This window comes from Stegostoma tigrinum, chromosome 2, assembly GCF_030684315.1.
Source record: "Stegostoma tigrinum isolate sSteTig4 chromosome 2, sSteTig4.hap1, whole genome shotgun sequence".
In the NCBI taxonomy this organism is placed as follows: domain Eukaryota; kingdom Metazoa; phylum Chordata; class Chondrichthyes; order Orectolobiformes; family Stegostomatidae; genus Stegostoma; species Stegostoma tigrinum.
Window position 1 is genome coordinate 138,124,819 of NC_081355.1, and position 24,274 is coordinate 138,149,092.

General features: G+C 42.8%; 1 protein-coding gene across 1 annotated transcript in view; it reads left to right on the top strand.

Moving 5' to 3' along the window:
• Positions 1–23,418, top strand: part of vipr2 (vasoactive intestinal peptide receptor 2) — a 148,398-nt gene extending 124,980 nt beyond the window's left edge. Inside the window, exons 10-13 of the mRNA XM_048559580.2 lie at positions 9,084–9,175; positions 11,448–11,577; positions 11,662–11,703; positions 15,578–23,418. Of these exons, the coding sequence (XP_048415537.2) occupies positions 9,084–9,175; positions 11,448–11,577; positions 11,662–11,703; positions 15,578–15,736 (423 nt within the window). The 3' untranslated portion in view covers positions 15,737–23,418. The remainder of the gene's footprint in view (positions 1–9,083; positions 9,176–11,447; positions 11,578–11,661; positions 11,704–15,577) is intronic.
• Positions 23,419–24,274: the final 856 nt, after the last annotated feature.

Below are 24,274 nucleotides of genomic sequence, written 5' to 3' on the forward strand. Positions count from 1 at the left end.
GAAACAGTTTGCATTTCATTGGAGCTTTATACATCTGCAGAGCCTTCCAAATCTCTTTCCATCCACTGAAATGCATTTGTTGTTATAATGTAGGAAATGCAGCAATTTGAACATAAGATCTCACAAACAGCAGTGAAGTGCATTCATTCATGTTTTAGCAACATTGGTTGAGGGATCAATATTGATCGGGACACCAAGAGATCTATGAGCTTTTTAGTAAGGGTGTTTCTCAAATATGGCCAGCGGACCTGCCAGAGTGCAGCACTCCCTCAAGAGTGCACTGGAATGTCAGCATAAATTACACTCAGGAGTGACACTTCCCAGCCCATTGAGAAGTGCTGAGTGGTGAACAAGGCTGGCAGTATGGCAGAGGGTCACTTCAGGAGGGGAGCCTGATGTCTTCCTGCCATTGTGGCATATTGCGCGTGGCAGGAGCCTGCATACCAAGAGCCAAATGTATTGCATAATGGCTCAAGTTAAGAGCCACACCACATCCTGGTGCCTTGCCAGCTAGCTCCTTGTGGTGTAGGCATGGCCATGAAGGGGCCTATGCGTGCCAATGGGACAAGCCTCTACTACCCCACAGCCGCCACACACATTCCTCCCAATTTGCCAGTCACCCGTGCCAATGTGCCAGTCACCAGCTTTGCCAAAGACTGATGGTTATCTTCAAAGTTGTCTCAGTATCAATGCACAACCTTCCTGGTGTTAGAGTTAGATAACAGATCAGCCTCAGAGATGATTGAGAGCCCTTGAACTTTGTATTTACAAACTGAGTACTGGTGTTTTGGGGGTAGTGAGGGGTGCTGTTGTGGTGCAGTGTCCCTACCTTTGGGCAAGAAGATGCATGTTCAATTCTCACCTACTCTAGCAGTTTCTTATAATAAGTCAAAGCAGGTTGATTTAGCGGGGTAAAAAAGAGCTGGGTTACTTTATCTCACCACCAACACTATTTCAATTTAGTCCCTCCCTTGCTTCCCCCTACTTCTTGATTTTGCTAATGTTACACTGCCCCTGGAATTTGCTGAATTGGGTGCCCTGGTAGTTTGATGGTGGGTCTGTTTTGCAAAGAAAAGAGTTGAGCTGCTATGTAATGGCTTGTTACCTTTGGGCAGGGAAAGGGCCTGGGGAGGGAAAGGTGGAAATTGATGTTAGTACCATAGGAGATATATAATCAAATGTTTGAAAATCTCTGAAAATCTTTCAACACATTGATAACCTGTGTAGGTGAGTAAACTACCTGCAACAGCAGTGTCAGCTCACCACAAGCCAAGGTCACGCGGCAGTTCTTGAGGAAGGCCTGCCATTCCCAACTGAATAGTGCCCTTGGTGGAAATCTGACCTGGCTGATATTGGTGTCTGGTGACTATTCCGACAGCTGCCAGAAACATGGTGGCGACAAGAGTTGGGGGTTGTCATTTTCCCTTTGTCAATCCCTATGGCAAGACATTCCGCTCCATAGAAATATTCCATCCACCCACATGTCATGCCTGACACCTTAATACCAAGATACCTAAGATACTTGCTATAAAGTTATTTGAATTAAACCAAGAATGCCAGTCCTGTGTGTCTCAATAAAATTCTTGTTGATTGTGTCAAGTGTTTCATAGAACCATTAATCCCCCCCAACTGGTCCCTTACTACTCTTGCTCCAGATAAAATAATTCGGCTAACCCATTACATTCCTTGGACATTAGGCAGTGTCTCAATGGGGTGACGTCTTCCTTTGATAAAAATTTAGCAAACATCAAGTAATGTTTTTGCACATTTTTAAGCATGCATGTTTCTTTTGACCTAATCCAGCTGTTCTCTTGCTTTGAAGCAGCTTGGGAACAGTTTACAAGTCTTTGTTCCTGAAGTGCTCCTGATATAAGAACATAAATCAGTAGTATTATTCATACACATCCCACACTCGTCACTGATTTGACTTTAAATGATAACATTGAAGTGAACAATTCAACGAGGCAAGAATTTCTCTTTCAGACTCACCAGCTGCAATTAAATTTTGCAGCGCAGGAGGCCAAATTAATTCTACAGGCCAATCAGTTTAACTTTGGTGATGGAGAAACTTCTAGGACCAATAGTACAGGACACTTTGTTTTTGTAAATTCAGGGATGTGCTTTCCACATTCATTCCAACATTCACTGCCTGTCCTTAGTTGCCCTTGAGAAGGTGGTGGTGAGCTACCTCCTTGAACTGTTGCAGACCATGTGCTATAAGTAGGCCTTAGGGACGGAATTCCGGGATTTGGAATGAACAGCAATATATTTTCAAGTCAGGAAGGTGAGTGCTTTAGATGGAAACTTGTGGGCTGTCCCAGGAATGTTAATAGGTTTGTGGTCATGCAAGGGTTAATTAAGGAAAGTCAACATGTCTGTCTTAAATGCATTCAATGACTTGGTCTCTGAAGCCCCCTGAACCAAAGAGTTCCACAGATTCACTACCCTTTGGCAAAAGAAATTCCCCATCATCACAATTCTTAAGGGTCTTCCCTTCACACTAAGGCTTTGCCCTCAGGTCCTACTCGTACTCGTTTTCTCCAAATCCACTCACTCTAGGCCTCGCAGTATTCTGTAAGTTTCAGTCAGATTCCTGTCCCCCACCCTGGCCTCATCCATTTAAGCTCCATTAAGTACAGATCTTGAGTCTTCAGCCACTTCTGACATGAGAAGCCCTCCATGCACAGGATCGTTCTTCTAAACCTCATCTGAACCCCTTCCAATGCCAGTACATTCTTCCTTAGATACAGGACCCAAAACTGCTCACAGGATTCCAAATCTGGTCTGTCTGCCCAGAACATTATACTGCCTCAACAGTACATCTCCACTGTTGTATTTTAGCCCTCTTGAAGTGAATGCCAACATTGCACTTGCCTTCCTAACTGCCACTGAACCCACATGTTAACCTTAAGAGAGCACCGAGTCCAAAGTCCCTTTGTCCTTCAGATTTCCGAAGCATTTCGCTATTTAAAAAAAAGTCCAGGCCTCTTCTCCCTACCAAGTGCATTTTCTCACATTGTATTCTATCTGCCGTGTTTTTGCCCACTCTAGCCTATCTAAGTCCTTCTGCAGCCTTCCTAGTTTCTCAACACTACCTGTTACTCCAACTATATTTGTGTTACATGCAAACTTAGCAGCAATGCTGTCAGCCCCTTCCTCCAGAGCATTGATGTATAACATGAATAGTTGAGATCCCAGCACTGACACCTGCAGAACTCCACTATTACTGACTGCCATCCTGAAAAAGACTCCTTTATCCCTACTCTCTGTCTTCTGCCAGTCAACCAATCCTCTCTCTATGCTGGTACCTTACCTCTAAAATTATGGGTTCTTATCTTATTTAGCAGCTTCCTATGTGGCACCTTGTCAAAGGCTTTCTGGAAATCCAAATGCAACACACCGACTGCCTTCCTTTTGTCTAAATTGCTCATTAACTCCTCAAAGAATTCTAGGACATTTGTCAGGCATGACTTCCCTTGATGAAGCTGTGCTGACCCAGCCCTATTTCACCATTTACTTCCAAGTACATTGCAATCTGAATCTTTAATAATGGACTCTAAAATCTTACCAACAATTGAGGTGGGCTCACCAGCCCATTGTTGCCTGCCTTCTGTCTCTCCCCCACCCCACTTCATGAACAGAGTCGTTACACCAGCACTTTCCAGTCCCATGAGATTCTCACCGACTCCAATGATTCCAGAAAGATCGCCATCAATACTTCTACAATCCCCTCAGCTATCTCCTTCAGACATTTGGGGTGTAGTCCATCTGGTCCAGGTGATTTATCCACCTTCAGACCTTTCATTTTCCCCAGGACCTTCTCTTTAGTGATGTCCACTACATTCAGCCCTGCTCCCAACTCTCTTGAAGTTCTGGTGTGTTGCAGGTGTCTTCCATTTTGAAAATGGATATAAAGTACCTGTTCAGTTCTTCTGCCATTTCTCTGAACGCTTGTGGTTTCAAATAAACCTGTTGGAGTATGACATAGTGTCATGTGACTTCTGACTTTGTCTACCCCAGTCCAACACAGGCTCCTCCAGATCTAATATGATAGAATTCAGCCTGCAGTTTGAGAGGGAGAAGCTGGAAGCAGATGTAATGGTATTATAATTGAGTAAAGGTACCTACAAATACATGAGAGAGGAGGTGGCAAGATTTGATTGGAAGAGGAACCTAGCAGGCAAGGTGATGGAGCAGCACTGGCACAGGGTTTCTGGAGGTAATTCGGGGAGGCACAGCAAAAATTCATCCCAAGGTAAAAGAACTTTAGTTAGGGGAGGATGAGGCAAACATGGCTGACAAAGGAAGTCAGGGACAGCATAAAAACAAAAAAAAAGCACAGAACGTGGTGAAGATTATTGGGAAGCCAGAGGATTGGAAAGCCATTAACAACTAGTACAGAGCTACTAAAGTAGCAATAAGGGGAGAGAAGATGAAATTTGAGAGCAAGTGTGTGAGTAAGAAAGGAGAAGATTGCAAGATTGCAACTGTATGAGATTAAACATGATCTGCCATTCCTTAGCCCACTGGCCCAGTTGTTCAAGATCTTATTGTATTCCCAGATAACTTTCTTCACTGTCCACTATACCACCAATCTTGGTGTCATGCTCAACCTCACCTCCTAAATTCTCATCCAAATGGTTTATTAAATGATGAGTAAAGGTGGACCCAGCACCAATCCCTGTGGCACACTGCTGGTCACAGGTCTCCAGTCCAAAAAACAATGCTCTGCCACCACCCTCTGTCTTCTACCTTTATGCCAATTTTATATCCAATTGGCAAGTTCTCCCTGGATCCTGTGAGATTTAACCTTACTCAACAACCTACCTTGCGGTACATGGTCAAAGGTCTTGCTAAAGTCCATGTAGACAATGCCTACCACACTGCCCACATCTACTTTCTTGGTCACCCTTTCATAAAACTCAATCAAATTTGTGAGACACTCTTGGGAAGAAAATAAATCAGGAGGTGGAAAATGCATGGAAGAAAGGAACTATTACAATAATTGTGGGGAGCTTTAATATGCAGGTAGATTGGGAAAGTCAGGTTGGTCATGATCTACAGGAAAGGAATTTGTGGAATGTCTATAATGAGGTTCTTTGGAGCAGCTTGCTGTCAAGCCCACTAGGGAAGCAGGCAATTCTGGATTTGGTGATGTGTAATGAAGCAGACTTTAGTAGGGAGCTTAATGTGAAGGAAACCCGAAGGGGCAGTGACCACTATATAACAGAGTCAGAAGTCAGATGATACCAGATATCGCCTAATGAAGGTGCAGTGCTGTACTAGTCAATTTCCGTCTGTGCTGCAAGCTCACTTTCCTTGTTTTGTATACTGTATGCATTTAAGTATAACACCCGCAGCCCTATGTTGACTGTCCCCTCCTCACGGCAGTCCACATATTTGCTGTGCCGTTAGATTCTTCACCCTTTCTTCTCTCTGTCTGCCTCTGACTTGTTCTGGAAACATTAATAACCTCTGCTGAGCCCTCTTCCCACTTTTAACTTTTTCCATGCAACTGAACGCACACACACTCCCTCCCGGCTATACAGTTTGCCAGGACACTGGTCCCAGCATGATTCAGGTAGAGCCCATCCTATTGGAACAGCTCCCTCCTTCCCATAGTCCTTCTGTGCAGTAAGATGCCTCACACTGCATGTGAGGGAAGGGAAGGGGAACAGAGAATGGGCCCAGAGGCACAATCATAAAAGGTGATTTTGAGACAACTTGAAAAAGCAGAGGCAGAAGTGCTGAAGGGGAAGGAACCAACTCAAAGGGTAGTGGTGGAGGGTTGTTTCTCAGATTGGAAGCCTGTGAGCAGCGGTGTGCTGTGAGGATCAGCCCTGGGTCCACTGCTTTTTTTTGTCATTTATAGAAATGATTTGGATGTGGATATAGGAAGAGTGGTTAGTAAGTTTGCAGGTGACACCAAAGTTGGCTGTGTAGAAGACAGTGAAGAAGGTTACCTCTAAGCAGAATGGGACCTTGATTAGATGGACCGACGGGCCAAGGAGTAGTAGATAGAGTTTAATTTAGACAATTGTGAGGTGCTATTTTGGTAAGATAAATCAAGGCAGGACTTATGCACTTAATGTTGGGCCCTGAGGAGTGTTGCCAAACAAAGAGACCTTGGTAGCAGGTTCATAGCTCCTTGAAGGTGGAGTCGCAGTAGACAAGATAGTGAAGAATGCATTTGGTACACTTCCCTTTATTGGTCAGTACATTGAGTATAGGAGTTGGGAGGTCATGTTTTGGCTGTACAGGACAATAGTTAAACTACTTTTGGAACACTGTGTGCAATTCTGGTCTTTCTGCCTTTCAAGGCTGGTGTCACTTTCCCAGGAGCATTGGAGGCTAAGGGATGATCTCATAGAGATTTGTAAAAATCATGAGGGGCATGGATAAGGTGAACAACCAAGGACTTTTTCTCAGGGTAAGCGAGCCCAAAGCTAGGGGGTATGAGTTTAAAATGAGAGGGGAAAGATATAAAAGGGGCAACTTTTTCTCACAGATGCTGGTGCTTGTATGGAATGAGCTGCCAGATGAAATGGTGGTGGCTGGTACAATGACAGCTTTTACAAGACATCTAGATGGGTACATGAATAGGAAGGATTCAGAGGGATATGGGCCAAATGCTGGCAAATGGGACTAGATAAAATTAGGATATCTGGTCGGCATGGACCAGTTGGACCGAAGGGTCTGTTTCTGTGCTATATAACTCTATGACTGTGACTCCATGGCTGGATTTTCATGACTGAACAAGAAACTTTCAACAGAGAAATCTGAGAGAGGGTACGAAAAGGAGAATGAGGACTCATTTCAGGGTCTTGAGAGGAGGGATCACCCTGGTAAAGTGACTGAGGTCTTTGAGGGATCTGACAACAAAGATAAACACTGTCTCTACAGGCTTGAATCTTAATTATTTCAGGGAGATTTCAAATGTCTTGGTCTGTAAAGACACAGAAAGCACAATATTAATTTAGCTTCTGTGCCGTTTCTCTACTCCTGTTATAAATTGAGTGAATAAATAAGGTAGTCTAGCCAGAACTGTGCAAGACTCTAGCCAGAACACATGTCTTCGGTCCGCCTCCCCCTCTCTCCCTATTTATTCCAGAACCCTCACCTCATCGCCCTCTCTGATGAAGGGTCTAGGCCCGAAACGTCAGCTTTTGTGCTCCTGAGATGCTGCTTGGCCTGCTGTGTTCATCCAGCCTCACATTTTATTATCAAGCCAGAACACATGTACAATGTTGTGAACAGCTTCAGGCCCCTTATGTTTGAGGCTGCCCAGAGAAGGCTCACTACGCTGATTCCAAGCATGGAGAAACCATCCTATGAGGAAAAGTGAAGTAGTTTGAGTACAGTACTCCTGTATTCATTGGATTTTAGAAGAATAAAAGGCCAGCTTATTGAAAGGTTCTTAAGGGAGTTGACAAGGTAGATGCTAAGAGGTTAAAAACCAAAAGAACTGCAGATGCTGTAAATCAGAAACAAAAACAAAAGTTGCTGGAAAAGCTCAGCAGGTCTGGAAGCATCTGTGATGAAAAAAATTAGAGTTAACATTTCGGGTCCGTTGACCCTTCCTCAGAACTGATGGTAGCTGGCTGTTTCTATGCAGAAAATAGGGAGGGAGTGGGGTAGGGAGTAAGCGATAGGATAAAGGATAGAGCTCGAAGGGAGAGAGAGAGAAGATTAGTTGGATAGGTAAAGGAGTTGATAACGATCTGGCTAAGAGGGTCAATTGTTGTCAATGGGAAATAAAGACCTTAATCAGGACTGTTAGTGACTAAGAATAGGTAGTGTGTAATGGCAGGCTATGTGATAACAAGGCCTGGTGTGTGGGGTAGCGGGCCAGGATATGGATAAGTTTAGGCCCTAACATTATTGAACTCATTATTGAGTCCGGAGAGCTATAGAGCCGCCAAGCAGAAAATGAGGTGTTGTTCTTCCAGCTTGTGCTGAGCTTCACTGGAACACCGCAGTGAGGCTGAGACAGAGATGTTGGCCAGGGAACAGGGTAGTTGTTAAAGTGGCAGGCAACAGGTGGTCAGGGTCTTTTTTGCAAGCAGAATGTAAGATATTCGATGAAAGCGGTCACCCAGTCTATGCTTCATTTCCCCGATATAGTGGGGACTACATTGTGAGCAGCAAACGCAATAGACTAGATTCTGGGAAGTGCAGGTGAAGTGTTGCTTCACCTGGAACATATGTTTAGGCCCTTGGATACTGGGAAGGGAAGAGATAAATGGACAGGTGTTGCACCTTCACCGGAAGGTGGGGTTGTGGGGAGTGTTGGGAGTGAAGGAAGATTGGACCAGGGCATCCTGGAGGGAATGGCCCCTGTAGAAGGTGGACAAGGGATGGGAGGGAAATATGTGTCTGGTGGTGGCGTCTTGCTGGAGGTGGTGGAAATGGCATCTGATGATCTTCTGGATGTGGATGCTGGTTGGATTGTAGGTAAGGACAAGGGGAACAGAGTTGAGGATTATCATATCATGATCTCATTGAATGGTAATACGGACTCAGTGAAGCGATTGGCCTCTTTCTGCTCTTAAATCTTCTGATCCTATGGTCTTGTTCTCCTTATCTCAGCATGTGAAGGTCCCCCAATTGTTTTCTTGCTTCCATATAAAGTTAACCTTACGCTAACATAAAAACATTGGAGAAGCTGTTACCATCCTCTTCAGACCTGAAAGTTGGACGGTCAGCACAGAGAATAGGTCTGAGCTTGGGGTCAGTAGGGAAGGCTTGTACAATGGAGTGACAAAAAGGGCTAGAATCATTAGCCACCTCTTGGACACCCAGGCTCACCTGATACAGTGAGAGGTGGACCTAACATGGGATGGTCAATACTCCCACCTAATTCAGGCAGGAGACTTTTTAAAGATGCTGGGTGACACTAGCTGCAATTTTGAAACACAAATGAGCTCTTTACATACTGTGCTTGCGAGTAAAAAAGGTGCTTATCTGAATACAGTGAAACTGTCAAATAACTTGTTTTTGATGTATCTTCAGGAATAACAGGTATATCTTTGTATTCTCAGAAGCGCATGCAGCTCATCCAAGCATTTCCGTTTAATTTACAGCTAAACTTTCTCGTGTTTATTAGTATTGTACGAATACTGATGCAGAAACTAAGGTCACCAGACGTTCAGGGCAACAATCACTCACAATACAAGTAAGCAATTTATTTGTTACAGAGATAGTAGGAATTGTCGATGCTGGAGAATCTGAGATAACAAGGGTTGGAGCTGGATGAACACCACAGGCCAAGCAGCGTCAGAGGGGCAGGAAAGGTCTACGAAACATCAGCTTTCCTGCCCCTCTGATGTTGCTTGGCCTGCTGTGTTCATCCAGCTCTACACCTTGATTTTAAGCAATTTATTTGTTATCTCAAATTATGAGCATAAGAGAAAGTATTGGGGCTCTCTCACATAAGCACACAGACTCAAAGACACAAGATTTATGTGTAATTGGCCTCAATTCAGAAGCTTTGGGAAGGTATATTAAATCTTAACTATCAAAGATCCACCAAATAATGATGCATTGATTCATTTTTAAGATAATTATTCATCAAAATCAGTTTTTAAGATCATTATGCATGAAAATTATATTGAATTATGCACCGTTCTGGCATTAAACTAATTTATATCTTGAGGTGCCTCATTCATTCCATTGTAGAGCTCAATAGGATTGTTGAAGTCTCTTTGAGCTGTTCCTTACACTGTTGTCCCTCACTCTTACTGAGGCATGTTTCTCCTTTTCACTCTCCCCTACACTTTCAAAGCCCCTTTTATTTAACCGAGAAATATTACATCATCTGAATGCGTATCAGGTTGAGTAATGTGTTTTCCATCTACCGTTTCCAGGCCAGTCAATGGCAATTGAGTTCCACTGAGTAGCAAACTGGGAAGTTAGACTGGAGGAATGTAATAATATCTCACAGCTACTCCAGCAGCAACCTGAGCTCCATTCACTCACTGCATTGGGTCTTTAAACAAAATTGTGGCACATAAGGACTGTCCAAGCAGTAAAATTAATACTTTCATAGGCTACAGGTTAAACAAATGTTAGAGCTGTTTGTTAGCACTTAGAAATATGAAATAAAAATCCACCGGCTAATAGGGTGCCAGTATATTCATCATGGTAATGCACCCAAATGTACAGCAGGTGAAATCTTTAATTGAACTCCATTTAAAACACAGTACTATGAGACTGTTGTGGGTTGTGAAAGCGTCCCTACCTTTGGGCTAGAGGACCTTGGCTCAAATCCCATCTGCTGCAGAGATGTGTTATAACATCTCTGAACAAGCTGATTAAAAATACCTCAAAAACAAATGCAATGATAAGGGATGAGAGATGGCAAGAATTGCAGATGCTGTAGTCAGAGAGAACACAGTGTGGATCAGGAGGAACACAGCAGGCCAGGCAGCATCAGAGGACAGGAAAGTTGTCGTTTTGGGTTGGGACCCTTCTTATCCGATCTGGTGGTATTGTCCCTACATCTGAGTTAAGCGGACTGGCTTCCAATACCACCTGTCCAAGAGATGCACTGTCATTCTCTCCCTGGAAGGCTGTGGTTGGACTGAGAACTATTGTTCCTTCCTCTTGCTCTGAGCACCACTTTCAGACAGCATGTCCATTCCCTGCTTTGATACTTCAGACACTCCTGGATTCCTGACCGACAGATGACAAATCATTAGCTGGGGTTGGGGAAGGGATTCCAAATCCCTTTATCCAGCAGAAACCAGGCAATTCCAGGGGAGGTCGAGTATAAGCACTCCACTCGCACTCCTTTCCCCCCTCTCACTAGCATAGTGCTGGTGCCTGCGTGATACCATTATTAGTGTAATGATTGCACAATCGAAAGACAGAAGCTATTAACGCCATTCTTCCTAATTTAATCAGAAAAAAATAATAACCTGACATAACCACCGTTTTAATGTAGACATCAGTTTGGAAGCTGCTAGATCAGGCAGCCTTCATAGCTCAGTGCAATAACATGATTGAGGGGATAGAAGGGGCATGGATTCTCCATTAGACCCCACAGAATAGCTTGCACCATTGCAAAATTGGTCCTAACTCTTCTTTGTTCCTGAACCCGTATTGAGCCATCTCCTCCTCTGCATACTTACCATACATTGGCTGGATGGTGAGCAGGCTGTCTACTACTGAAGCCAGAGAGCTGCCTGTTTGAGACAGGCTCCTCACCTCCTACATCTAAATGAGACACATTGGTTAAAATGAACTAGGCTACCCACAGCCTGTGGCATGTTTATGCCCCTTGCAAGTAAATAGTGTTTGCCTGTAAACATCCTCAATATTATTGGTCCTACTGGTATACACGTCAAATTGACCTTTCCTGTCAGCACTATCATGCGATATTTGTTCTGCAGAGCTGCTGATTTTATATGTCACAGTAATTGTTCTCATTCTTTTCAATTAATCAGGAGACTCACCAAGTCCACGTTGCTCCTAATCCCATTGCTGGGAGTACATTACATCGTTTTTACCATTTTCCAGGATAATGTTTTCGAAAAATATCAGATTGCCTTTGAATTATGTTTTGGATCTTTTCAGGTAAAAAAAAATTCCTACCTCTCCTAATTTCTTACAACAAATGAATTCATGGTGAATTCATGTATCTTTTTGTTCCTTCTGCAGGGGTTTATTGTTGCATTCCTATACTGCTTTTTAAATAGTGAGGTGAGTTAACTTCTGATTTCCTCAAATTTGCCAGTTCACAACTTTTTTTATAGCTAGTTACTTTAATCAATCCATTTCAGACATGCTATGATTTGCTGCCAGGGCAGATGAGACTTGAACCTGGATCTTCTTGCCCAGCAGCAGGGACACAACTGCTGTGTCATAAGTAGCACAGTGCCTCAGTGCCACACAGCACTAGGGACCTGGGTTCAATTCCAGCCTTGGGTGACTGTGTGGAGTTTGTACATTCCCCCTGTGTCTGCTTGAGTTTCCTCCCACAGTCCAAAGATGTGCAGGCTAGGTGGATTAGCTATAGGAAATGAAGGGTTATAGGGCTGGGGTAGGGGGATGCATCTGGGAGGGATTCTCTTCAGAATGTCAGTGTGGACTCGATGGGCTTAATGACCTGCTTCCACACTGGAGGGATTCTATGATAAGACCCTTGTGAATTTGTTTATAATGAATCAAGATAACTAATGACAATGAATAGTAGCAAGTTTTTAAAAATATCATATTCTTAAATGGACTTAAATGGGCTGAAAGGGAGCTAGAGAATAGGGCCAAAAAGACTTAGAGGAAGAGCAGGCAGGATGTGTTTTCTGCTCAAAGTGGGTCTGGTGGACTGAAGTGCATCTGTTTCAATGTGACAAGTGTAACAGGTAAGGTTGGTGAACTTAGAGCTCAAATTAGCACTTGGAACTATGACGTTGTTGCTATTACAGAGACTTGGTTAAGGGAGGGACAGGACTGGCGGCTTAATGCTTCATGATACAGAAGTTTCAGGTGGGATAGATGGGATGTAAAAGGGGTGGGGGAGTTACACTACTTTTTAAGGAAGATATCACAGCTGTACTGCAGGAGAATGCCTTGGATGGCTCATATAGTGAGGAACAGGAAGGGTGCATCACAATGTTTGGGGTTTACTATAGGCCTCCCAACAGCCAGCGGGAGACAGAAGAACAGATATGTTGGCAGATTTTGGCAAGATGCAAAAGTAACAGGGTTGTTGTGGGTGAGTTTAACTTCCCATATATTGACTGGGACTCACTTAGTGCTTGGGGCTTGGAAGGGGCAGAGTTTGTAATGAACATCCAGGAGGGCTTCTTGAAACAGTATGTAGATAGTCCAACTAAGAAAGGGGACGTATTGGACCTAGTAATGGGAAAAGAGCTGGCCAGGCGGTCAACGTCTCAGTAAGGGAGCAGCTCGGGAACAGTGATCACAATTCAGTAAGCTTTAAGGTACTGATGGATAAAGGTAAGTATAGTTGTCAGGTGAAGGTCCTAAATTGAGGGAAGGCTAATTATTACAGTGTGAGGCAGGAACTGAAGAATGTAGACTGGAGGCAGATGTTTGAGGGCAAATCAACATATGGTATGTGGATGGCTTTCAAGTGTAAGTTGGTCAGAACTCAGGGCCAGCACATTCCTTTAAGGATGAAGGATAAGTATGGCAAATTTAGGGAACCTTGGATAACAAGAGACATTGTAAGCCTAATCAAAAAGGAAAAGGAAGCATTTTTCAAGGGCAGGAGGCTGGGAACACACAAAGTAAGGGTGGAATACAGGGAAAGTCAAAAGAAACTTAAGCAAAGAGTCAGGAGGGCTAAAAGGAGTCATGAAAAATCATTGGCCAACAGGATTAAGGAAAGTCCCAAGGCTTTTTACCATATATAAGGGTAAGAGGGTAGCCAGGCAGAGGGTCGGCCCACTCAAGGAAAGGGAAGGGAATTTACGTGTGGAACCAGAGGAAATGGACAAGGTATGAAATGAGTACTTTGTGTCATTATTCACCATAGAGAAGGGTTTGGTGGATGATGAGTCTGGGGAAGGGTGTGTGGATAGTTTGGGTCATGCTGATATCAAAAGGGAGGAGGTATTGGGGGTCTTGAAGAACATTAGGGTAGATAAGTCCCCAGGGCCTGATGGGATATATCCCAGAATACTGAGACAGGCAAGGGAGGAAATTGCTGGGGCCTTGAGGGAAATCTTTGTATCCTCACTAGCTGCAGGGTAGGTCCCAGAGAATTGGAGAATAGCCAATGTTGTTCCTTTGTCTGAGATGGGAGGCAGGGATAATCCAACTAATGACAGGCCAGTAAGCCTTACATCAGTGGTAGGGAAATTATTGGAGAGGAGTCTTTGAGACAGGATTTACTCCCACCTGGAAATCAATGGGTGAATTAGCAAGAGGCAACATGGTTTTGTGAAAGGGTGGTCGTTTCTCACTAAGTTGGTTGAGTTTTTTGAGGAAGTGACAAACATGATCAATGAGAGTAGGGCAGTGCATGTTGTCTACATGGACTTCAGAAAGGCCTTCGACAAGGTCCCTCATGGCAGGCTGATACAGAAGGTAAAGCTGCACATGGTCAGATGTGAACTTGCAAGATGGATACAAAAAGCTAGCTCGGTAAAAGAAGACAAAGGGTAGCAATGGAAGGGTATGTTTCTGAATGGAGGGCTGTGACACGTGGTATTTCTCAGGGATCAGTGTTGAGACCTTTGCTGTTTGTAATACATGTAAATGATTTGGAGGAAAATGTAACTGGTCTGATTGGTAAGTTTGTCCATGACACAAAGGTTGGTGGTATTGTGGATAGCGATGAGGACCATCAGAGGATATAGCACGAGATAGATCAGTTGATGACTTGGGCAGAGATCACAGATGGAGTTTACACTGGGAAAATGAGAGGTAATGCATTTCGCAAGGTCTGATCCAGATGGAAAATATACAGTAAATGGCAGAGCCCTTAAGAGTACGGATAGGCAGAGGGATCTGGGTGTACAGGTACACAGGTCACTGAAAGTGACAATGCAGGTGGAGAAGGTCATCAACAAGGCATATGGAATGTTTGCCTTCATCGGCCGGGGTACTGAGTTTAAAAATTGGCAAGTAATGTTGCAGCTTTATATAACCTTAGCTAGGCTGCATTTGGAATACTGTGTTTGATTCTGGTCACCACATTACCGGAAGGATGTGGTGGCTTTGAAGAGGGTACAGAAAAGATTTACCAGGATGTAGCCTGGTATGGGGGGCATTAGCTATGAGGAGAGGTTAGAGAAATTTGGGTTGTTCTCATTGGAACAACGGCGTTTGAGAGGCAACCTGATAGTGGTCTACAAGATCATTAAGGGGATTGACAGAGTGGACAGTCAGAAGCTTTTTCCCAGGGTGGAAGAGTCAGTTACCAGGGGCAACACAGTGTGGAGCTGGAGGAACACAGCAGGCCACGCAGCATCAGAGAAAGGGGAAAGCTGACATTTCGGGTCGGGACCCTTCTTCAGAAAATTCTTCCTATCTCTGATTGAGTTACCAGGGGCCATAGGTTTAAGGTGTGAGGGGCAAGATTTAAAGGTGATATACGAGGCAAGTTGTTTACACAGACTGTGATGGGTGCCTGGAATTCACTGTCAGGGGAGGTAGTAGAGGCAAATACTATAGTGAATTTTAAAAGTAGTCTTGATAAATATACGAATAGGATGGGAATAGAGGGATACAGTCCCAGGACAGGTAGGGGGTTTTAGTTGTGATGGGCAGCATATCGGTGCAGGCTTGGAGGGCCGAAGGGCCTGTTCCTGTACTGTAATTTGCTCTGTTCTTGTTCTTAAGTATACGTTAAAACAATAGCTAAGTCTAGTCATTACTTTTTCTTCTTAAAGTAAGCGTGGTAATTAATGCTACCTGACTTTCAATTGTACAATACTTATTGTTCACACGCACAATGTTAGGGAAAGTCAGGAGTGAGACTAAACATGAAAAATGAGTGATGGAATACAAATATGTCTATTACATTTTTTGTGGCTTGAAATTAGAACCAAACTATATGAAATTAAATGTATTAAAACCATTGATATTCTTCGTTCTCAACATACAGGTTCAAGCTGAACTGAAAAAGAAATGGCGGAGCTTGGTTTCAGGTTGTCACTTGAAACCCTATTACAATAAGCACAGAGCATCATTTTCAGGGAACGGTTCTTCGCGCAGAAATACACGAGCTCAGTCCTTCTTGCAGACGGAAACATCTCTGGTCTAAATGTGGTTCCAAGGCCAGTGCTAAACCCTGCAGCTTAACAGCAGAATCAAGATACCTCCCTGCATTCTGCGACAGAGACATGCAAGAAGCTGACAGGAATATTGGGCACAGATATTTCCTTTCCAAATTCAAGAATTTACATTTTGAGAAGTGTACACTTTAAACTTCTCAACAATAAGACAGGCCAACACCTTTTAAAGGGTTTCTTGAAAACTGATTATACTGTAGCCTTCTGCACCTAGTAAGAGACAGCTTGAATATTGATTTACCAAACCTTCTGAAGTCAACTTTTTCACCTAGTTCACATTCAACTCTTTGTAACACGGTCAAGCCACATCACCAATTCCTGGGATGCATTGAGTTCCTGATGCGTGAGGTCCCAGAAAATATTTGGGCACTCTTACATTCAAATGTCACTTTCACAGAAATCCGTCAGCGGTATTTATTGGAATTGTACCATGCCACAACCTGGACTGTGTCAACGCAAGAGTTAGATTTGTGAGATTATTTTAAACCAGTATTTAAAAATTCCAGGATTTTAAGTTGTATGAATTGTGTTCTAAGCTTTTCATCACTTGTACTTCATTAGATGGGAGAAAACGGCGTAATGATAATGGTTCCGAGGCCCAGGACAATTTTGTGGGGCCATTTCTTTCAGATCCTGCCGCTGCAGCTGGTGGAACTTAAATTCAATTCATGAAATCTGGAATTGAAATCATAAACTCAATAATGGTGATCGTGATAACTATCACTGATTGTCAAAAAGACTCATCAGGTTTCTTAACATCCTAAAGGTCAGAAATCTGCTGTGTGCCCCATTTGCCTTACGTGTGACTCCAGACCGACAGCAACGTGATCAACTCCTGACTGTCCTCTAGAATGGCTCAGCAAGGCACTTAGTTCAAGGAAGGGCAGTACGTGGACTTGTGAACAATGCCTGTATCCCACGGTGGATTAAAAAAGGCAAGTTTGTGCCACAAAGTACATTTTGAGGAATTACTCTGGGGTCACGTCATGAATAATTATGTGGCAATTAGAAACTGATACCACTGCCCCGTGGAACCGTGTTACTCGAGAAACACTTAAAGCATGGATAATACTGAGACCAAGCTGAAATACATGGTGGGTTTAGATGATGTTTATATTTTTACTATTTCATTAGAATTATGGAACGATACAACAAAGCATAAAAACAGTTAAGACATCTTAGAAAATTCATCCCTTACTGGAAAGCTTTCCACTTAAAGAATGTATTCATTTTTTTAGAAAGGCTATGTTTAAAATTACTTCCAATAGCCTTTCAGACTGTGCATTCCAGATCATCATAACCCAATTTGAATAAAATTCTCTGTATTTCACTTTCTCTTCTTTATCAATTCACTTAGACACTCTTCTGCTATTGAAAACTATTCCTCTGTTCACTTTATCAAAGCCACGCATGATATTAAAACTCCACTTAATGTTCTCTAACAAGATCACCCTAGCTCCTGGAATACATAGGAGCAGAATTAGGCCATTCAGCCCAACGAATTTGTACTGTAACTTAGTGACAGTAAGGACTGCACATGCTGGAAGCTCGAGTCAATAAATGTGGAGCTGGTAACGCACAGCAGGTCAGACAGCATCCAAGGAGCAAGAAGGTCACCACTTCAGGTCAAAATCTTCTGAAGCTTTTCCAGCTGAATATTTATTGAGTCTGTTCTGCCATTCAATGAGACCATTGCTGGTCAGATAATCCTCAGATCCACTTTCCTGCCTCTCCCCATTGAATCCCTTACAGATCAAAACTTTGTCTGCCTCAGCCTTGAATATATTTAACAACCCAGCCTCGACAGCCCTCTGTGGTAATGAATTCCACAGATTCACTACCCTCTGAGAGAAGAAATTTCTTCTCATCTCTGTTTTAACAGGACAACCCCTTATTCTGAGATTAAGCCCTCTGGTCCTAGACTTTCCCACTAGGGAGTGAGGGGTGAGGTAAGGTGAAGTATCTCAATGTAACTGAAGTCCCTAATCCCTGAAACAAGTTTAGTAAGTCACGGTGCATCCTCTCTTGGCATTAGCATAAGTCAATTTAGCTTGCATAGATCAAAGGCTCCAGGCTGCAATCCCTGGTCTCACAACTGCATTCAAATAATACTGACAGTAGTTGAGTAAAATACAATTCAGATGCAATCAAATCCTTACCAAAAAAATGATGATGTGCTACAAAAAATTTGTAGTAATTACCATCTCCTTATCTCCTTCGAAATAATTCAAAATAGCCAATTCCTCCATTTGTTTCACACCAAACATGCAAATTACATTTCTATTTGCTCTGTCTGTTTCAACTAACTGGATAGTTCAGAAAAAAATATCGAGGAGGAGGTTTGAATAAAGTAATTCCTGGGTCAGTGAAAGAGTCAGTGCGATGATATGAACATCCAGAAACATCAATTTGATTCAGATGTTTCAATGAATGACTGTAACATCACAAATGGCATCAATGGCAGAGCATTTGCATTCTCCTGCCAACAGTGGGTACCCTGAAATGCCTTTCCATCTCCCTCGCAGCTGTGCCACAAGCCCCATCCTGTCCCATGTCCTGAAGGGCAGAGGTACATACAGTGCTAATAATCTCAAGGGCTTTCAGGAGAGCCCTCTGCTCAGACCACACTTCCCTACTCTGTGGCCAATCCAAACAAGGCCATCCCCATACATGAAAGAGACAGAAGTGGTGATGAGTTGATCCTTCAGTCAAAATTGTGTGTGTGTGTTTTGCCTCTCTCTCACACATTGTTACTCCAATCAAAGACGAGCCTTTTTTAAAATTATTCATTTAGAAGATGTGGGTGTTGCTGTCTAGGCCAGCACTTATTTTTCATCCTGAACAGCCCAGAGTCGAGAGAAGATTGCTGAGGGTCTGGAATCACATGTAGGCCAGAACAGGTGAGGAAGGTAGTTCCCTTCACTCAAGAAGCATCAATGAGCGAGATGTTGCCCCAGCCCCCTCCCATCCTTGATGATCATTTTATGGTTATCGTAGAATAGAATCCCTACAGTGTGAAAGCAGACCCATTGAACCTCTGAAGAACATCCCAACTAAACCCTCCCCGCTACCCTTTTCCTTTAACTGCACATTTCCTACAGTCTAATCTACATAGACTGCACATCCCTGACACAATGGGCAATTTTGCATGGCCAATCCACCTAACCTGCATATTTTTGGACTGTGGGAAGAAACTGGAGCACTCAGAGGAAACTTATGCAGACACAGGGAAATATGCAAACTCCACACAGTCACCCGAGAGTGGAATCGAGCCTGCGTCCCTGGCACTGTGAGGCAGCAGCACTAACCACTGAGCCACTGTGCTGCCCGACATTAGATTTCTTTTATATCAAGTTTTTTTTTGTTCAAATTGGCATCTGCCAGTGTGGGTCTATGTATTAATAGCCTGGCAATAATATCACTTAGACTGTCACCTCTCTAATGCTGTCATTGCACCAGAACTCAAAGTGTTAACTGTTTCTCTCTCTACAGATGCTACTAGATCTGTTGAGTTTCTGCAACAGTTTCTCTTTCTTCATTATAGGCTGATACTGTTCTGCATTTGCTGCTGACTGGCTCATCCGTGTTTCTAGTGTCCACACTGGGGAACAGTTAAAACTTGTAATTGTGATTTAACAATCTCTAAACAGTTTACTCAACGACAATGTTAGCAACGAGAAAGTTAAGGATTTTTCTCCCCCCAGACATAAAGTAAACTGAAAAAAAAATCAAGAATAAAAATTGTTAATTGGGATTCAAAGTTTCAGACCCCTAAAAATGATGTTAATTAAACCAATTTGCTTGGATTGTTTGAGAAAGTTTTATTCAGGAGCTAGGATGTTTTATTAATTTTAGTCTCTATAACAAACTAAATCAGATAAGCACGAATATGATGATGAGCCAAATTTGACATGAAAATGCTTCACAGATGAAGAATAAAGTTGGTACAACTGATGTCACAGTAGCCATCTTTAAAGCTGTCAAAAAATTATGGAATCTTATTTATTGACATCATTTCGAGAAAGGCCTCCTCCCCTCCCTCTAAATCTTTTAGGGATTCTTCAGCCATCTCGGGAAAAATGAAAATCTTCATTCATCTCCATGAAGATGCCATATTGGTAAAGGAAAACTGAACTTTATGTTGGAAACACCTACTAACCTCATCCCACCTCCTTGAGCTGTCCGTCCTCACTGGACTGACCTCTCTCCTCCCTACTTCCCCACCTATACTCACCTTTACTGGCTCCATCCCCGCCTCTTTGACCGGTCTGTCTCCTCTCCACCTATCGTCTCCCCCCCCCTCCCTATTTATTTCAGAACCTCCTTCCCCTCCCTTATTTCTGAAGAAGGGTCTAGGCCCGAAACGTCAACTTTCCTGCTCCTATGATGTTGCTTGACCTGCTGTGTTCATCCAGCTCTACACCTTGTTATCTCAGATTCTCCAGCATCTGCAGTTCCTACTATCTCTGGAATATTTTTCAGCTTCAGTACAACCTTTACACCAACAAAGATCCGGTAACAACCTCAATAAACTAGGAATGTACCAAGTTAACAAAATGAATATAGTACAAGGAGATCAAAAGCCCAACAGTGATTGAACAAATCCAGAAGACAACAATGCTGATCAACTGGTAATGCAAAAAAAATCACCTGTACCAAATTTTTCTACCAGAACACTTTTCCCCAATATGGGGAGCATTTCAGAGCAGGTAGTCCATAGACACAGATCAAGAAGAAACAAGTTACAATTGACAACCTTCTAACAGCTTTTGATCAATATTTCACCTCAAGAACAAATATAACACTGGTGAGATCAGACTTCAACAGCAGATACAAGCTCCCGGGAGATGCAGATAACTTAATTAATTACCCCAATGTGCTATCTGAACTATGCCACTATGAAAATTTACAACAAGAGCCCATTTTCGATATCATTGTTGGTCTCTCAGATAAATCAATCATCAAACTTCTTCAATTAAAAGAGGAACTCTAGAATCAGCAGACTGAGTAAAACTGGCTACAGAGTCAAGAAAATTGTTCAAGAAGCATTACATAGCAAAATTTCCATTAATGCAAAACATTCTACAGAGATTGTCGGCTACTTAAAGGAATAATCAGAGGAGACACTTTTCTCATCTGAAAAACAATTCTGTACATGACAACATCACCACAAAGCATAAAGCAATCTAATGCTTCAGTATCTTATTACAGATATGGTTCCAAACCCCTGCATCAGTAAAAACAAAATTTTCCATCCTTAAATCAATATATTCATTGTACGAAAAAGTGTGCTACAATTTAAAGAACACACCAAGCATCAAGGTGCAGCATTCCCAAACCAACATTCATGCCTTGGAACAGGACTTTGGAAAAAGATCAGTATACTGCAGTGGAACAAGTTTCTTTATATGGGAACAGCTACCCTATGGATGAACAACATTGCTCTTTTTTCTCATTGAATTAAAACCATCACCTCATCCAAATGCAACCGATGGTCTTTTACCAAAAGTGTTTCTATCACTTGTTCCAGATACCCTGATCTAACCTATCAATGCAGATGAATCAAGTGAATGACTTGGAGAAGAGTGGAAGATAAAGAAAAACAAATGTACACCAATTGTTGTAAAATATAATCGTATAGCTAACTCATTTGAGAATGTATATAAATGTTAATCAGTGCTCATGATGAGGAAGGAAAACTTGTGGAGGAGTGTCGTTTAAAACCTTTAGGACCTTAGATCAAATTTGTGATGATGTCATAGAGTTGCTGCTCACTGGGCATAACACTAGTATGGGTGGAGTTAAGCAAAGAACCAAAAAAGAAGCCTGTGTAGTAGAGCAATTAGCATTGGGTAGTAGAGTTTGTGGAATAGTCTTCTGACAATGTAACAGTAAGGTTCGAGCCGGGTATATTTAGTATGAATGTGTAACAAACAGTATTATAAAGCAGTCCAAGCCTGAAGACAGTTCTTGACCCTACCTTTCCCCAGTGTCTCATGGATGTGAGCTTGAAACCTCACAACAAAAGAAGTGAGGCTAGTCAATCTACTCTAGCTCCAAATATGGGTTTGTAAAGGGATCCTTCCTAAACAAACTTCAATTTTGAGTCTGGCAGGAGGAGTTCAGGGATAGGTGGACAGCTACCTTGCTTGGCATGAACTAGAGGAAGCCCCCCTCAAAGTCCCACATTGTACATTCTGACAGGGTCAGTTCCTCCATGGATGCTCCCTCCCCCCCAGCCTCTCCATGAGGCCCTCACCTACCCTCCCTATTCAGTCAGGCCCCTCCTTCCCTGTATGAGAGCTGCTGAAATTGGCTTGTCCTGGACTCTAGGACGTAGAGCCTGCAACACACTGTAGCCCCAGCCCTAGCCATTGCTGCAGCTAGTGCTGCTGAGAGTAAAGTTGCCCATTGTCCCAGAGGACCGAGAGTTGCTCTCTCTCATCGAAGAAAGAAAGCGATGACTAGTGGTGGTTTAACCTGAGAGTCACCATGCCTTAGGTTAGGATGAGGTTGAGAAAGGAAGCCTTTCATGGTAATGAGAGCCAGATAGCTTGGATGGCAAGCCTGCATTTCAGATTGACAACAACAGCACAGGTTCAGTTCCTGTCCCCATGCTTCTGAGAGGATAGAGCTGCTGGCCAATCTGATTAGCCTCTATTAAAATATCCCAAAATGCTCCATGAAGGCTCTTGACACCGAACCACAGGAGGAGACGTTCGATCAGTCCACCAATGGTTTGGTCAAGCAAGACATTGAGGTAGAAAACTTGTGTGGTGTGGAGAGGGAATTGCAGGGTTTGGTGCTGAGGCTGCTGAAGACAGAGCCACTGATGGTGAAGCGATTAAAGCAGGGGAAGGCAGAAGAGACAGAATTAGAAAAGAGCAGATTTCTTGTGGAGCCAGCAGATGTCATGGAGAAACTGCGTGCAGAGATCATAAAGAGTTTGCAAGAATTTTAACATTGAGATGTTGCTAGACAAGGATCCAGCTTATGTCAGTGAGTACAGGGTTGTTGGATGAACAGAACTTGGTGCGAGTAAGGTTACACAATTCAGCCTGGATTGAGTCATTGAAATTGAACTGCCACTTCAACTTAGAAAATGTGATTGTAAGTGAACAGTGTGGGGAGGTGATACTGGAATTCAGTATCTCACAGCTTCCAAACAGCTTGTTCAAGCTGAGTAACCGTGAATACTCAGCTAGAAATATTATAAATACCCTTGTGATTATTATAAAACAAGACCATACAGTCAATAATTATGACCCCACATGAACACTATTATCCACTGGGGGTGATTATAATGAATATTTTAAACAACCTGTCTTCCAGTAACTTTTAGGCGAGAGAATTAAGTTGAAGATGCTAAGTTGCAGCTATCGTAAGGTGTAGATCAATTTCATAGTCAGCAAAGACGTATTTCCTGTAATATCTAGCAATGCTTTTTAAGAACAGCAAAATAATAACAGCTCTGAAGAGTTTTTGGCCAAAATTGGCATTTGTTCAGAGTCAGCAAAGGATTCTATAAGGTTCTGTGCGATGTTTGAGCTGTGACTGTTCATTAACTTCACATTGTAACAAATTCAATTCTTTTCTTACATGGATTTGGAAACACGCAGTGTCAAGACCCAAAATCAAACAAACCACACACAAATCTGAGATAACAAGGTGTAGAGCTGGATGAACACAGCAGGCCAAGCAGCATCAGAGGGGCAGGAAAGCTGATGTTTCAGGCCTAGACCCTTCTTCAGAAAGGTCTAGGCCTGAAACGTCAGCTTTCTTGCTCCTCTGATGCTGCTTAGCCTGTTGTGTTCGTCCAGCTCTACACCAAGTTATCTCAGATTCTCCAGCATCTGCAGTTCCTACCATCTCACACATAAATCAGGTTTTGTTCTTTGGGCACAATGGATGTGATCAATGTGGATCATTATCTAATAAGGACAATGGCACAAGATACATTGTTCATACAGCGGGTCAGCACAGATATTGACAGGCTGAATGGCCTGTTTATGAGCTATAACCGTTGTATGATGTCAACTGGGGGCAAAAATGAGACAGCTCCCAGACCCTGATTTGTGTTGAGTCACAGCAGATGCTGTTTGGTGATGGTGTAAGCGTGCACTGCACCACCATTGCATGGAGACTAAACAGACCGATCATAATATCATGATGCGAGAACAACTCAGAGAGGATGTTAGCAGCCAGAGGCACATACATCAAAAAAAGGACCATTCTTTTTCCTACCCATTCTACTCAAACAGTCAACTGTTTATTGGTTCTTACTGGTTTCCTTTTGGCTACAGCTTTGCTTATACAATTATTTACTGCTTTCTCTTGTTTCAAACTGAAAAAAATCAATAGGGAATAGTGTGGTGTTCAAGGAATGTTTGATAATTTTACACCCTGCTTCCTATGAGGGCCATTCTCCCAGTTTTTCCAAGTCCATCACACCTGTTCTGACGATGTCACCTTCCACAGGAACGTCTTAAAAATATCCACGTTTTTACTCA